Source organism: Leishmania donovani, chromosome 29, assembly GCF_000227135.1.
Source record: "Leishmania donovani BPK282A1 complete genome, chromosome 29".
NCBI lineage: Eukaryota > Euglenozoa > Kinetoplastea > Trypanosomatida > Trypanosomatidae > Leishmania > Leishmania donovani.
Window position 1 is genome coordinate 1104052 of NC_018256.1, and position 13164 is coordinate 1117215.

Genomic DNA, 13164 nt, shown 5'->3' on the forward strand with positions numbered 1-13164 from the left:
AACGTGCAGCGCCTGAAGACGTACATGAGCAAGCTTGTGCTGTTTCCGATGAACCACAAGAAGGTGCAGAAGGGCGAGGCGTCCGAGGAGGAGGTGAAGGCCGCGACCCAGGACCGCTCGCGCTTCGGCGACGCCGCTGTCGGCGCTGTGGTGTACCCGTCCGCCGAGACCCCACGCGCGGTATCTGCCGAGGAGAAGTCGATGTGCGTGTACGCCTTCCTGAAGAAGAACCACTCCGCCGTGCGCTTCTTCGGTGCCCGCAGCGCCCGCGCCGCGCGCAAGGAGGCCGCGAAGGAGGAGAAGGCCGGCAAGTAACGTGTGCTCGCATATGCTTTCCGTTTGTCGCCCGCCGTTCCTAGCCGCTCTTTTCGGGCGGTCAGGCTCACTTAATGGATGCGTTGCTCAGGTGTGCCTCCGTTCTCCGTCTCTCTCTCTCTGTGACAGTGTTTGTGCGGCCCATTATGTGCATCACCGTCCCTTGGCGAGACAGTCGCTCTTTTTTTGTTCGTTTTATCATTTCAACACCGAAAGCCAAGGCGAACGCAGGAAGCAGACAAAACTGAGGGCACTACCATCATGGAAGCCGGACCCGGTGCAGACCTCCCTCTTCACTTGTCCGACTCGGCTAGTCTCCCTCACCTCTCGACAGACATCCTCGTCCACTCACGCACGCGTACGTCCCGAGAGCGCGGGCTGAGGAGTAGAACGAAGCGACATCCCTTACCAGCGTGGATCTCGCATGAAGAGTGAATGCGAAGGTGATGCTAGAGCAGGGAGGCATTCGTGCCGCCTGCGCTGGTTTTAATCCATGTGCACGTGTGCTCGTACCTGTCTACTTGCCGAGGCTCCCCCATGTTCTTCGTGCTCTAAAGGCTCCCATCTCTCTCTTTTCCATCCTCCTCTCATCTCGTTCCTTGTGTGTTTCTATCGTGCTCATCTGTTGTGCGCGGCCGTCGTGTGCGTGTGTATACGCATGCGGTCCGTTCTCGCATTTGGTTGCTGCTGACGTGCGCCTGTCGTTAGCTTGGGCGCAGCAGCGCGCGTCTTGTTTTGGTTTCTCCTGCTGAGGCCGCTCCTGCGGGGCCTCTTTTGCTTTTCGTCTACCCCGCGCCTCAATTGTGGGTGCGTGTGCCTTTGTTTGGTGTCGGCTCCCCACTGAAGTGTGTCACTGCGCATGTTCTCTGTTCTTCCGTCTTCACATTTTTTTTTGTTTCTGTTGCGTCTGTGGAACGTCTCCATCCTCTGCTCCGTTTTCTCCCCCTAGAAAACGTGCTTCGACGGCTCTCATCTCTTCCTCCACATGGTTGCTCGCCTCTTTTTTTCGCTCTGGTCGGCGTTGGTACTTCTGCGGTTGTTCGGCCCTCCTTCTCGATCCACCCGCGACTCATGAATCGTCCTTTGCCACCTGCTTGCTTTCATTCTCTCTTTGCATATTTTGTGCATCCGCTCCTCGGTATCGTAGAAGCCGCCCTGCCCTCACACCGCTTCTCTCTCCCTTCACACACGCGCCAAGCTTCCCACACGGGCACACGGGCACCAGTGTCTCGCCACCGTCTCGCCCTCCTCTTCCTTCTCCTGGTCTTTTGTTCCGCTCTGGACCATGCTTTTCTGCTAAGCGCCGCGGTACCCCATTCTCTCCTGCTCCCTCTGCCGCCTTCTCTGGCACTGGACCGTCCGCCACCCTCTCGTCTTCCACTTTGCTCTCGTGAAGTGCCTGTGGAGGACAGTAATGCAGCGCTTTAGCCACTTTCTGATCCAGGACAGCGACTCGGACATCGCCGATGAGGCTGCGCCGCGCGTGAACGAGCCCACCAATGCGGCGGATGGCTCCTCGCACGGCTCCGCGGTACACGAATGCGCCAGCAACGACACCCTGCACTCTTTGCCGCGTAATGCTGAGAATGAGGCACCGGCTGCAACGCAGCCAGCAGCCCCGCCGGCAGCCCCGCCATTGGAGCACACGATGGACAGAGACGGGCCGCCGACGTCTTCACCAAACCCGTTGCCGCCTACCTCACCTGACCCCCACAGGCTAGACGGGTCGGCGGCGTACCAGACCTCCTTGCTGCCGTCGTCGCATCAACATGCCAGCGCCAGTGCAGCGGCAAGAGGGGCGCCTAGCTCTCAGCAAAGGGACGCTGCCGACGCCGAGGCGCACGATTCGGTGCGGTCGGTCCATGCCAGCAACGTCCCTCCACACGCCGACGAGGTGGTAGCCCCACCGACGCAGAAGAAGGCGTCTGCTTGCTGTAGGCTTTTCTCCTTCTGCAAGCGGGGAAAGGCATGCGCTTGCTGCAGGCTCTTCTCCATCTGCAAGCGGAAGAAGACATCGACAGCGGCGGTGAGAGGCAACGAGGCTCAATCAGCGCAGGCGTCCGCGGAGGAGACGACCTCCATCGAGGCACAGGATTCCCCTGCACGCTTCGTCGCGGCAAGGGCGACCGAGGGTTCCTCGGAGCGAGCGCTAAGCATTCCCGTCGCGGAAGGCGCTGCCTCCCCCGAGCATTCGTCAGCGCAGTCCAGCAAGACAAACTGTGCACAGTCAAAGGAGGAGGAGGAGGTCGAAGGAGAGGAGGCTTCGTTGCAGCGGTCCAGACACGGGTCCTCTGCAGACGCGTTTGCTGGACACTCAGCTCCCGACGCTGCGGAAGACGGCGGTGCCTCGAAAAACAGCACGTTGCCAGTACCCTACGTTTCGCAAGGCCCAGATGCGGTTCACAAAGAGCCAGACGATCCGGCGACGGCGGCCGCAGGATCGGGCGACGCTGAGAAGCCTGCAACCAAGGGGCGCCATGTGAAGCGCGTCAAGGCGGTGGTGCGGCGCCGTCGGTCGAAGCTGGCGAACGGGAACGGCGACAGCGCCGGATCGGCGGGCTCGGACAAGGCATCTGACATCAGCGAAGATGAGCAGCGGTCTGCGCACAGCGCAGAGGCTAGGGTAGCAAAGGCGTCCGCGACCCCGTCTGTTCCTCTTGACAGAGAGAAGATGCCGTCGGCAGCGACGCCATCTGCCTCGTCCTTCAAGGCCAAGCCGCCGTCACCGCACTCGCACGCAACTGTTGCCGCGCCGGACAGCCCCACACACACCGGCAGTGCGAGCTATAAGGGCTCTGGTTCCTACTCCTACTCGTACGGGTACTCAAGCAGCTATAGTGCTTCGAACAGCCTCGCCGCATCGCGCACGGCATCCTCGAGCATTGGTTCGGCGCAGAAACCGGTTGCCTCGGATGCCCCGCGGCGACGATCCGCGCAGGCTTCTTCTGCGCGGTCTATCGTGCGCAGTGCCCACGTCGCCTCCTCCGCCACGAAGCGCAGCCCCATGCCCACTAGCATACTCCTGCAGGAAGAGGAGCTCCCCCTGTCCATGCCAGCGTATCGGCGGCGCGTTTTGCTCGACTTGCGCGCGCGGGAAAGGCGCGACGCTGAGGAGGCGGCGAGGGAGTGGCGCGACCTCACCTTCCGACCTCAAATACACAACTCGTACAACAACTGCCTCGACGCGTCACCGGCGGTGACGACGGACCGCAGCCACTCGCCCTTCAGCGAGTCTCACGGGTTTCCCGGGTATTCCTCTGCGTCCGGCTTCTCAGAGCCTTTCCCGGGCCGCTACCGGATTCGCCGCGTCTCCCCCCGCCTGTTGCAGTCGCGCCGTGCACCGCAGCAGCCCGCGCCACCGCCGTTCAAGCCCGTCATCTCCGAGTACGCGAAGAATTCGGTAAGACCGAAGCTCAATGTCTTCACGCGCCTGTACAAGCCCCGCAGCTCCTCGCCGCCAGCGCCGGGTGGCACCTACCCGCACAAGCCGGAAATTTCAAAGCTGGCGTGTGAGCTGTACACGCGCCGCCGCTCTGAGGGCGACGACGCAACACCGCCGCGCAGGTCGGTGTTCGACCGCCTCTACAACGTGCGCCGGTCCCCCAGCTCCAGCCCTACTAAGTCTCCCTCCCGCTCTGCCATGCGCCGGCCGTCTTTCAAGCCCCAAATCACTGAGAGGGCACGCCGCCTGTCGGCGATGCTTCCGAAGGTGCCGTTTGGCGAGCGGCTTTACCGCAACAGCCTCTCGCCGAGGCGTGAGAACCATTCCCCGTTCCGCGCCCGTGAACAGTTCCGAGGCGACTACGGCACCGAGCAGGTTATGACGAACGACAGAAGTAAGGACAGATGTTCCTGGTCGTCACAGTCGTCTATTGCGGTGAGGGTTACGGCGACCGCGTCGACGGATCTCGACCGCCGCTTATCGCAAACCCAAGCCACGCTGGAAGAGATGTAGCCATCAACCACGGGATCTATCTTGAAGTGTAGTAGTTGGGGAGACGCTGATGATCTGTGTCGACGGCGCTCAGTGCAAACATCTTGTTCCAAGCACCTATCCAACGCTGCCTGCGAGGGGCTTGTCATCACTTCAGAGTTGAACACCTTCCTGCCTTCTCTCGTGCTCTCTCTTTCTTCCTGCATCTTGCGCAAATGTGCCTCCTTCCTTCCTTTCTCCCGCCCTTTTGTTGAGGGCGCAGGCTCCCTTCGACCCTCTCCGTGTGTGCGTGTGCTTGTGGTGCGTCTGTGTGTTCTTGTGCGCTGCCTTGCCGCCCCCCTCCTCCTCCCCGTCGAAGAGTATCGGGGCTCCGGGTTTAGGGGGAGGACGCAAACGTGGCGGAGCGCGTGGCGACATCACGTCGCTCGCCGTGTCTGCAGAGTCAACTTCAGAGGAGGAGAGCGGTGAGTCTTCCTCTTGTCTTTGGGTAGCGATTCCACTGGCCTACTGCGCTATCGTTGTTTTGTTTTGCCCCCCCCCCCCCCCATGTATATGTACGTGTGTGCGCGTGTCTGTGTGTTCCTTCCCTCCCCCTCCACCTTGTACAATGAATGCGACTTCCCCATTTGGCCCCGTCTTGTTTCTTCTAGAGTATGTGCTGTTTGTATGCCCGTCCGCGTGCTGCTGTGTTCTTCGTAGTGGTTGCTAGTCCTCTCGTCAAGAGTGCGGATGGATGCCCTTTTCCTGGCCATCGCGCCCTCCCTCTGTACCCGCTCTGCATGGCGCTTTCTTTCGCTGTGTTCTCCACTCAGTACACACTCCACTCTTCCACCTTTTCCCAGAGAGCTCAGCGCATAGCGCTCGATTCCCTGCCGAAGAACAAACGAACCCCTTCATAAAGGACAGAAATGCGATGCAGGTGGCAGCTTTAACAGAAGCCCCCGCTCCTCTAACCACGGTCTCCGAGCTCATGAGGCTCTTGCGTGGCTCGCGTGTACGCACCACTTGCCCTCCGGTGCGTGTGCTCAGTACAAGCCTCATGGCGCAGCCGCTGCCTCCCCTTCCCTCGAGCAGGCTAAGCGAACGTATTGCTGCCTCGTGGCTGGACACTCTTGCGTTTCCCCTTCCTCTCTGCGTGTACATTTCCCCCTCACCTCGTATTACCGCGCGCCGACTTTTGCTCAACTCGTGTTCCCTTTCCGCTACGCCCTCTCCCCCTTGCTTATCCACATATATATATGTGTGCCGTGCACAGAAGATGCGCACGAGCGCGGTGAATTCGGGTTTCCTAGTTTTTTTTTTTCCTTCCCGTTTGCCGCAGCGTGCAGCCGTGCCTTTTCCCCTCCCCGCCGACGGCAACCAGCGTGCGCGCAGCTCGCCTTGGTGCATGTACTTGTTGCCTCGGAAACGTGTGTGTGTGTGAGACAGCGGGCGCAGGCCTCGCATCCCAGGCTAGCATACATCTTCGCACACACGCCTAACACGTACTATTCCGTTTTAACTGCATACAAACACACACATAGACACACCAGCGCGCACACAGGAGTGGTGGTTGATCTACGTTGGGTCTCTTGCTTCTTCTCTCTCCAATCCGTTCATATCCCGAGTTCTGTGCAGACTGGCGCAGCAAGTCTGCGAGATAGAACAGTGCCTTGCTTGGGTTGTGAGCGCACAAGGTCGCATACTCGCACTAAACAAAGGCAGGCGATTCATTGGCAGCTGAGTGGTACGATCGACGATGTCGAGGTATCAATGCTCCCTGTGCCAGTTGGAGACGCTGGAGAATGATCTGAACTTCTGCGTCTGCTGCCGCGCTGCCGTCTGCGCGAAGTGTACTCTAGCATGCTACCCAAACCGCAAGAGCGTAGGCCTCTGCGTGCGGTGCACACCACCCGACTACGGCTTCGCCTGCGGGCGGTGCCGCCGGCACATTTCGTACGGAGACATTGAATTCTTCTGCGACATGTGCGCCGTCCCCATCTGCTTTACTTGTGTAGCGAGCGGTACTAGCTTCGAGTGTGGTCAGCTGAAATGTAGTCTGTGCTGCGAGTGCCCTATGTCACAGGCACCGCGTAATCTGGTCGTCCGCCACGAGGTGGATGACGCCATGCTGCGCCAGCTCCCGATACCGCTCGTTTCAAGTGCGACACCGTTGGCGGCGCCGCCTCCGCAAGCGCGCGCGGCGGCCGCGGCGGTGGCAGCGACAAAGAGCACCAAATACCGAAAGCTGTTTGGGCGAGAGAAGCTCGGCGAGGGTGCGCAGGGTGTCGTGTACAAGTGTCACACGGAGGAGAACGAGGTGGTTGTAGTGAAGGAGATGGTGTTCAACGATACAGATGTCACCGCCTTCGAGGCACAGGCACGGCAAGTCGAACGCATGCGCCAGCTGAACCACCCTCATCTCATCCGCTACCTCGATGTGTCGGTCCAGAAGGACCCACTACGCATCTGCGTGGTTATGCCTTTCTACAGCGAGGGCGATTTGAAAAAGTTCATTGAAAGGCAGCGCAAACCGGTGACGGAGGTAAAGCTGTGCTCCATTGTTCTGCAGATTGCCGGCGCCCTGAACTACCTGCATCGACAAGAACCTCCGCTTGTTCATCGAGACATCAAGCCTGAGAACATCCTGCTGCTGAACCACGAGGAGCAGGTTCTGCTGATGGATCTGGATCTCTGTCGAACAGTAGACGTAACGGCGAGCGTCATCAAGCGGCGCGAGTTGTCGCCAACGTATGAGTACCGCGCACCAGAGCTGGAGAAGAGTCACGGCGATACCAAAGCGGACGTGTTTAGCCTTGGTGTGGTGATGTTCGTGCTTGCCACACTGCCAGACTTTCCATGCGTGCGTACAGACTCCGGCGAGATGCTGGTTTTCTCTGCCTCTAAGTGGTCTCCATCGTCACTGAAGCGCGCTATTCAGCGCGAAATCAGGCGTGTGCAGCGGTACACCTACTCGGAGGAGTTTATCCGCTTAGTCGTGGCGATGCTTGTCCACCAGCCCGCCGCACGTCCCACGTCGGGGGCGGTCATCTACCGCCTGCAGAAGATCATGGAGCAACGCCTGATGGAGGGAAAGGAGTAGTGGCTGCGAAGGTGGAGAAGGCGGCACTGAGGAACGTGGAAAGCTGAAGATGGGCGATGACGCCTTCATTTGTGCGGACTTGATGTGCAGGTGCGTCCTTTTTTGTTGTTGGTGGCGTGTGCGTGAGGGGCAGCGGAGGTAAGAGGTGCATCGAGGATGATGGATGAAGAGACGTAGACCTACACACATCCCGCATGGCAGCTTCACTCCCTCTCCCACCCTCCCTACCTTGCGTTGTGCTTTCTGCTGTGGTTTCTCACCCGCTCTTTTTCTTGTCGCTGCTTTCAGCCATTGTTTCGGTGACAGAGGAAGCAGTGCTGCCGTTGCCTTGACAGACGCCTATTTCGTTGCGTGCTCATCACGCCGCCGCCGTTTCTATAACATACTCACTTGCAGGACTGCAGCATGGAAGTGGTTGGGTTTTCCTTTAGTTCGTACTTTCTTTTATGTGGTTGGGCCTCCCTGTGTGTACCAGTCCGCTGCTGCTGTTTTTTCCTTGTTTCTTTTCTCCTGTCTCCCGCAGAAACGAAAAGTAGACAAGCTCGGCGTGTGATGGACCCTTTCCCTGCTCCTCTGAGGCATGCACGCCCATCCCCCTTGACCCCACGCCTGTGTACTCCTCTTGCTATACAATCCTTCTCCCGCTAAACGTATAGACAAGCAAAGATGTACGCATGCCTCCAGCTGTCCTTGCACATCCCATTGCCTTGTCTTCGTTTGCCTCTATGTCTTCGGGTCTGTGAGCTCTCCCTTTTCTCGCCCGCTCGCCCCGGAGTCATCAGTTGTGTTTCTGGAGAAGCTGCACCCATCTCCCTCCCCTTGCCTTTCTATCTGGGTGTTGCCCACGTCCCCATTCTCGTTGCCTCCCCCTTTTTTTTTCAGAAGCGCCCCATCGCTGTTCCGCCTGCGCTATTCTTTTTTTTCTTTTGCTTTTCTTTCGTTGTTTCATGGCTGCCTCTTGTTTTCGCTTCTTGCTGTTCTCCCTCTCCTGTCCACATCTGTACAAAACTGCCGTCGTTGCCTTTAACGTCAATGCAAGTGTTTTGCGGCATGCCGCTCCCACAAGGCATAGAGGAGAAATAAAAGAGGCGCATGTGTGCTCAACAAAGTCCATGGAAAGAACCACGTAGACGAATGGAGTACGCTCACGCATCACTGAATGCAGGAGGCCTATTTCCTCTCCCTCCCTCCCTCCCCGGCGGAACCCGGCTGATCCGCGGAGTGTGGACCCTCAACTCCCTCGTTTAGGGGAGTGCGGAGACCACCATCACGCGGTTTAGAGGATAGCTGTTCGGCTGTGGCACGCCACAGCTCCTTCCAGGCCGCCTCCCGTTCCCCCCGACTTGGTGAAGTTGGTCTCCTTGCTCAACCTTTTGCGGTGTTGCAGGGAGCTGGCAAGGTCGGGGAAGTGATGTCGATAGAACGGTGAAGGGCCTCTTTTCGCTCTACGAGACAGCCTCTCACTCGATCTCGAACACCAACACACGCTTCCCCTCCTTTTCTTCATCGGTTCCCCTGCTCTTTCCTTCCCGGTTTACATGTGTTTCGCCGACCTTTACATCCCCTTCGATATCGGCTCATACAACCTCCCACACACATACGCATTGGGCCGTGTGGGCATTCGCGCCGCGAGAAGAGAACGGAGAGGCAATTCCTTTTTCTCCTCTGCTCTGCTCCTTGTTCTTTCAATTTACTTTTCGCTTTCTTCTCTCCTCTCTGTTGCCGTACCTTCCCCATCATCCGGCTACCGCCCACATCATTCATCCTTTCCTTCACCGTTCACTCACCCACTCCACCAACCCCTTTCTTTTCCGCACTCGTCGTCATGTCCGTCGACTTCACGGCTAAGGCCGTCGAGCTCTTCAAGAAGGCCGCAACGCTGGATGAGAACAAGGAATACGAGCAGGCGTACCGGTGGTACATGGAGACGATCGACGTGTTCCTGACGGCCATCAAGTACGAGAACAAGAACCCCACGAAGCGGGAGTACATGCGAAGCAAGGTGTCTGACATCATTGCCCGTGCCGAGAAGATCAAGGAATTTCTCGACCGCTCCAAGGACGGAGACGGTGCCACCCAGGGCGGCTCCGGCGCAACTGCGCAGAAGACGGCGTCTGCCAGCAAGAAAGCCAAGGAGGATGACGAGGACAAGCAGCGCATGCGCAGCAGCCTCGGTAGCGCCATCGTCAAGGTGAAGCCCAACGTGCACTGGGACCAGATAGCCGGCCTCGAGGCAGCCAAGCAGGCCCTGAAGGAGTCTGTCATCTTGCCAATGAAGTTCCCGCAGCTCTTTACCGGCAAACGCAAACCGTGGCGCGGTATCCTGCTCTACGGCCCCCCGGGCACGGGTAAGTCCTACCTTGCCAAGGCGGTAGCCACCGAGGCGGACGGCACCTTTCTCAGCGTCAGTAGCTCCGATCTGCTCTCCCGCTGGCTCGGTGACTCGGAGAAGCTCGTGCGCAGTCTCTTCGAGATGGCCCGCGAGGCCTACAAGACAGGCGGGAAGCCGTCTATTATCTTTGTGGATGAGATCGACTCTCTCGTCTCCGCGCGCTCCGACAGCGAGAACGACGCCTCGCGGCGTGTCAAAACGGAGTTCCTTGTGCAGATGCAGGGTGTGGGTTACGACGACGAAGGCGTGCTCGTGCTAGCTGCCACCAACATTCCGTGGTCGCTCGATAGCGCTATCCGGCGGCGGTTTGAGCGCCGTATTTACATTCCGCTGCCGGAGTTCCAGGCACGCGTGCAGATGTTCAAGATTCACTTGGGCGACACCCCCAACACGCTTGTCGACGAAGACTGGCTGGAACTAGGGAGGCGTACAGAGATGTACTCGGGTAGCGATATCGAGAACGTTGTGCGCAACGCTCTGATGGAGTGCATCCGCACGCTGCAGGTGGCGACACACTTCAAGCGCGTTGTCGGCCCTGACCCGCACGACCCCACACGCATGGTGAAGAATCGTTTGCTGCCGTGCTCGCCTGGTGACCCGGACGCGTTCCCGATGTCGGCGGTAGAGATCACGGAGCCGGAGCTGCTCATGCCGATGCCGGTGACCAAGGAGGACTTCATAAAGGCGCTGCGCACCAGCAAACCCTCCGTGAATGACGAGGATATTGAGCGGCACGTCAAGTTCACTGCGGACTTTGGCCAGGAGGGCTAAGCCGCAACTGAGTCAGGAGGCCATGGAGCTCTCCTGTGTGTTAGTGCGCGCGTGTGTGTGTGGGAGGGGGCATGAATCCTAGCAGGGGAGCGAAAGTCTGCAGAAGGAGGCAGACAGGCGAGGAAATGCACAAAAAGGAGAGGGGAGAGGCGAGAGGTGGTGGGCTGAGGAGTGGAGAGCTGTGGCGTGTTGCCGGTCCCCTCTCCGGTCGCCCTTTTACGATGCCCTACTTCCTCGCCTCTCTGCCCTCGCCGTGCCGCCGCCCTTCGCCACGCGTCGCGCCCCGTGTCTTCTCTCCCTCCACTTCCTTCTCTCCCCTCCCTTTCCGCGGCGGCGTACGATTGAGAGGGATAGGAGGTGCGGGGCTCCTGACGGATGACTTCGAAAAACAAAAAGACATGCGGCACTCAAACCATGTGAAATCGACGGGCATCAATGCTGTGGCGCCGCATGTGTGGCCTTCGCCCTTGTGCCCCACTTCCGAAATTGTGCGGCCCACACCGTTTCCTTGCTCTCTGTCGAGACTTTGCTTTGCTCTTGGTTGTGCTGTGCCCTGCCTTCGTTGCCCTGTCGCTGCCGGCTCTCCCCATGATTTCCTTGTCCCTTGTTGCGTTGCGTTTCTCGAGTTCACCTTCGCGAGCTCACTGGCCGATGTTGACTTTGGGCACTTCTTTTTTCTGAGTTTTTTCTTTTTCTTTCCGCTTCTTCTACGATGTCTGGCGTGCTCTCGACCTCCTACATTTTTATCCGTTCTTTTCGATATTGTCATGCTCCTCCTTCGCTGCGTCTCTCTCTTCCCTTCGCTTTCCACTGCTGCTGATGGTCGTCGGCTCGCCCACTGATTCGCGACGTGCACCGTCTTCTTTTGCTTCCAGACAAGATACTCAGACAGCAGAAAAACGCAGTGCGACCCCCCCCCAAAAAAAAAAAGGAGGTCTTCACTCTTCGCCGAGCTCTCGCACACAGTATGCGCCGGTGCGTGTGGGTATGTACAGATTCGCGCTTGAGCTCCTTCTTGTGTGCACCCGTCATCTATGGCATGTGCATGGATCACTGGCTTTATTGCTGACTGAGCGTCTGCTTGGTTGGTGCTCGCTCTTCCTCTCCCGTTTCTCTCCTCCTCGTGCGTGTGGTGTGTGTTGTTAAGGCCGTCGCCCCTTCTTTACTTTCTGGCATGTTTGCGTTGCTGTTTCTTAAGGATGCGCCTTTGTGTTGACATGCTCGCTGGCTCTTCGTTCGGCTTGTATATTTCGGTGTTGCTGTCGTCGTCGTTTTCTGTTTGCCCCTCCCTCCCTTCCCGTCTGGGAGTGAGCGCGCTCTTAGTGCCGGACGGCCTCCGTGCCGGTTTCTCGTTTTTTTTCTTTTTCGTTCTTTGCTGTGCGTGTTTGTCTTTGCTCTCTCCTGTCCGCCGCCACCTCTCTTCCTCTCTCCGCCTTTCCCCGGGCCCCTCACTCGTTCTCTGTGTCGCCGGGATGTCGAATCAAAACGCCGCTGCAGGAAAACGAAAATTGGCCAGCAACCATCGCCGCTTTATACATCTACGACTCCTTTTTCGGCCGCCTGTGAGTACCCCGCCAGCCCCGCTCACGGGAGGACTTCTCGGTGCGTCGCATGCTCAGGGCCCAGCACCCTCCCCCTTCTATTTCCTGCCAATGCGGAACCACTTGTGGTGGTGACATGGCCCGGGCACCCAAGCCGGAGGGAGGTCAGAGCGATTCATAGCAACTGATATCGGCGGTCAGGTCCTGGGTGGCGCTGCGTGAGAGCGAGCGGCGACGGTGAGCACACGCTTGCACTATACCGATGAAGGGCAGAGCGTCGGGGTGACGCGAACGCATGCCACCCGACCCTCACGCTGCCTGCTGATGTGGGGACCGGCGCGACGCCGAGAGGGACGCAGCAAGTGGCGACCGGCGTCGTGAGAGCTGCTGTGAGGCGACCTGAGGGGGGGGGGGCGCGGTGGGACGGGCGGGTGGGTGGCGTTTGAGGCCGAGGCCGTGCTGAGATGACTGGGTCGGCGCATTGCTGTAACACGCGTGTGCCGACGGCTGCTTTTGCACCACGCGGATGCGGCCTGTGGTAGGCCGGTAGATCGAGTGGACTCATGCTCTATGGACGAATGGACACAGTACAGAAGAGGACGCTATTTCTTTACGCCTCTCTTGCGCTATGTTGTCGGCGGTGCATGCTGATTGTCGTGCGCCTTCGGTCGGTCGTCTTTGATACGCACCGGCACCCCAGTTGAAGGGGTCCAAAAAGCGAGACGGTTGTCTGGGCGCTTCCGCGGTTGCCCTTGCAGGTGCTTCAAGGAATGTGGAAGGATCTGTGTTTCTCTTGGCGTGACGGTGCGCTCCTGTCTGAAGACGTGCATTTACGGGTACCTTATCTGTTTGTCTCTCACCTTTGCCCTCATTCCCTTCATCCTTCAACCTCTTCGCGCTCTCCACTGGAATTCGTCGTGTGCTCCTAAACAAAACCCCTGGTCGCTTGCTCGCACGGTACATGGCGCTATCTACCTTGCCCGTTCCCCGATCCACTTCTTCACCTAACCCTTCTATCTCCTTCTCCGCTTCCCTTACTGCCTCTCCCGACCATCGCCGTCGCCATCGCCGCATCAGTTTTTCCTCAAACGTACCTTCTTTTTGCTCGCTTTTCCCGTTCGGTTTCCAG

The 13164-nt window shown here is 58.8% G+C and overlaps 3 protein-coding genes across 3 annotated transcripts; all 3 read left to right on the plus strand.

Annotated features, from left to right (window-relative positions):
- Window positions 1–1729: 1729 nt before the first annotated feature.
- On the plus strand, window positions 1730–4270 carry LDBPK_292590 (hypothetical protein, conserved; the record flags this gene model as incomplete). The annotated part of the gene is made up of 1 exon (XM_003862629.1): window positions 1730–4270. The coding sequence occupies one exon, from the start codon at window positions 1730–1732 to the stop codon at window positions 4268–4270; it is 2541 nt and encodes an 846-aa protein (XP_003862677.1).
- A 1717-nt stretch (window positions 4271–5987) lies between these two features.
- LDBPK_292600 (protein kinase, putative) lies at window positions 5988–7331 on the plus strand (the record flags this gene model as incomplete). Its single annotated transcript, XM_003862630.1, has 1 exon — window positions 5988–7331. The coding sequence occupies one exon, from the start codon at window positions 5988–5990 to the stop codon at window positions 7329–7331; it is 1344 nt and encodes a 447-aa protein (XP_003862678.1).
- A 1825-nt stretch (window positions 7332–9156) lies between these two features.
- Window positions 9157–10494, plus strand: LDBPK_292610 (vacuolar protein sorting-associated protein 4; the record flags this gene model as incomplete). Its single annotated transcript, XM_003862631.1, has 1 exon — window positions 9157–10494. One exon carries the CDS (start codon window positions 9157–9159, stop codon window positions 10492–10494), a length of 1338 nt encoding a protein of 445 aa, XP_003862679.1.
- Window positions 10495–13164: the final 2670 nt, after the last annotated feature.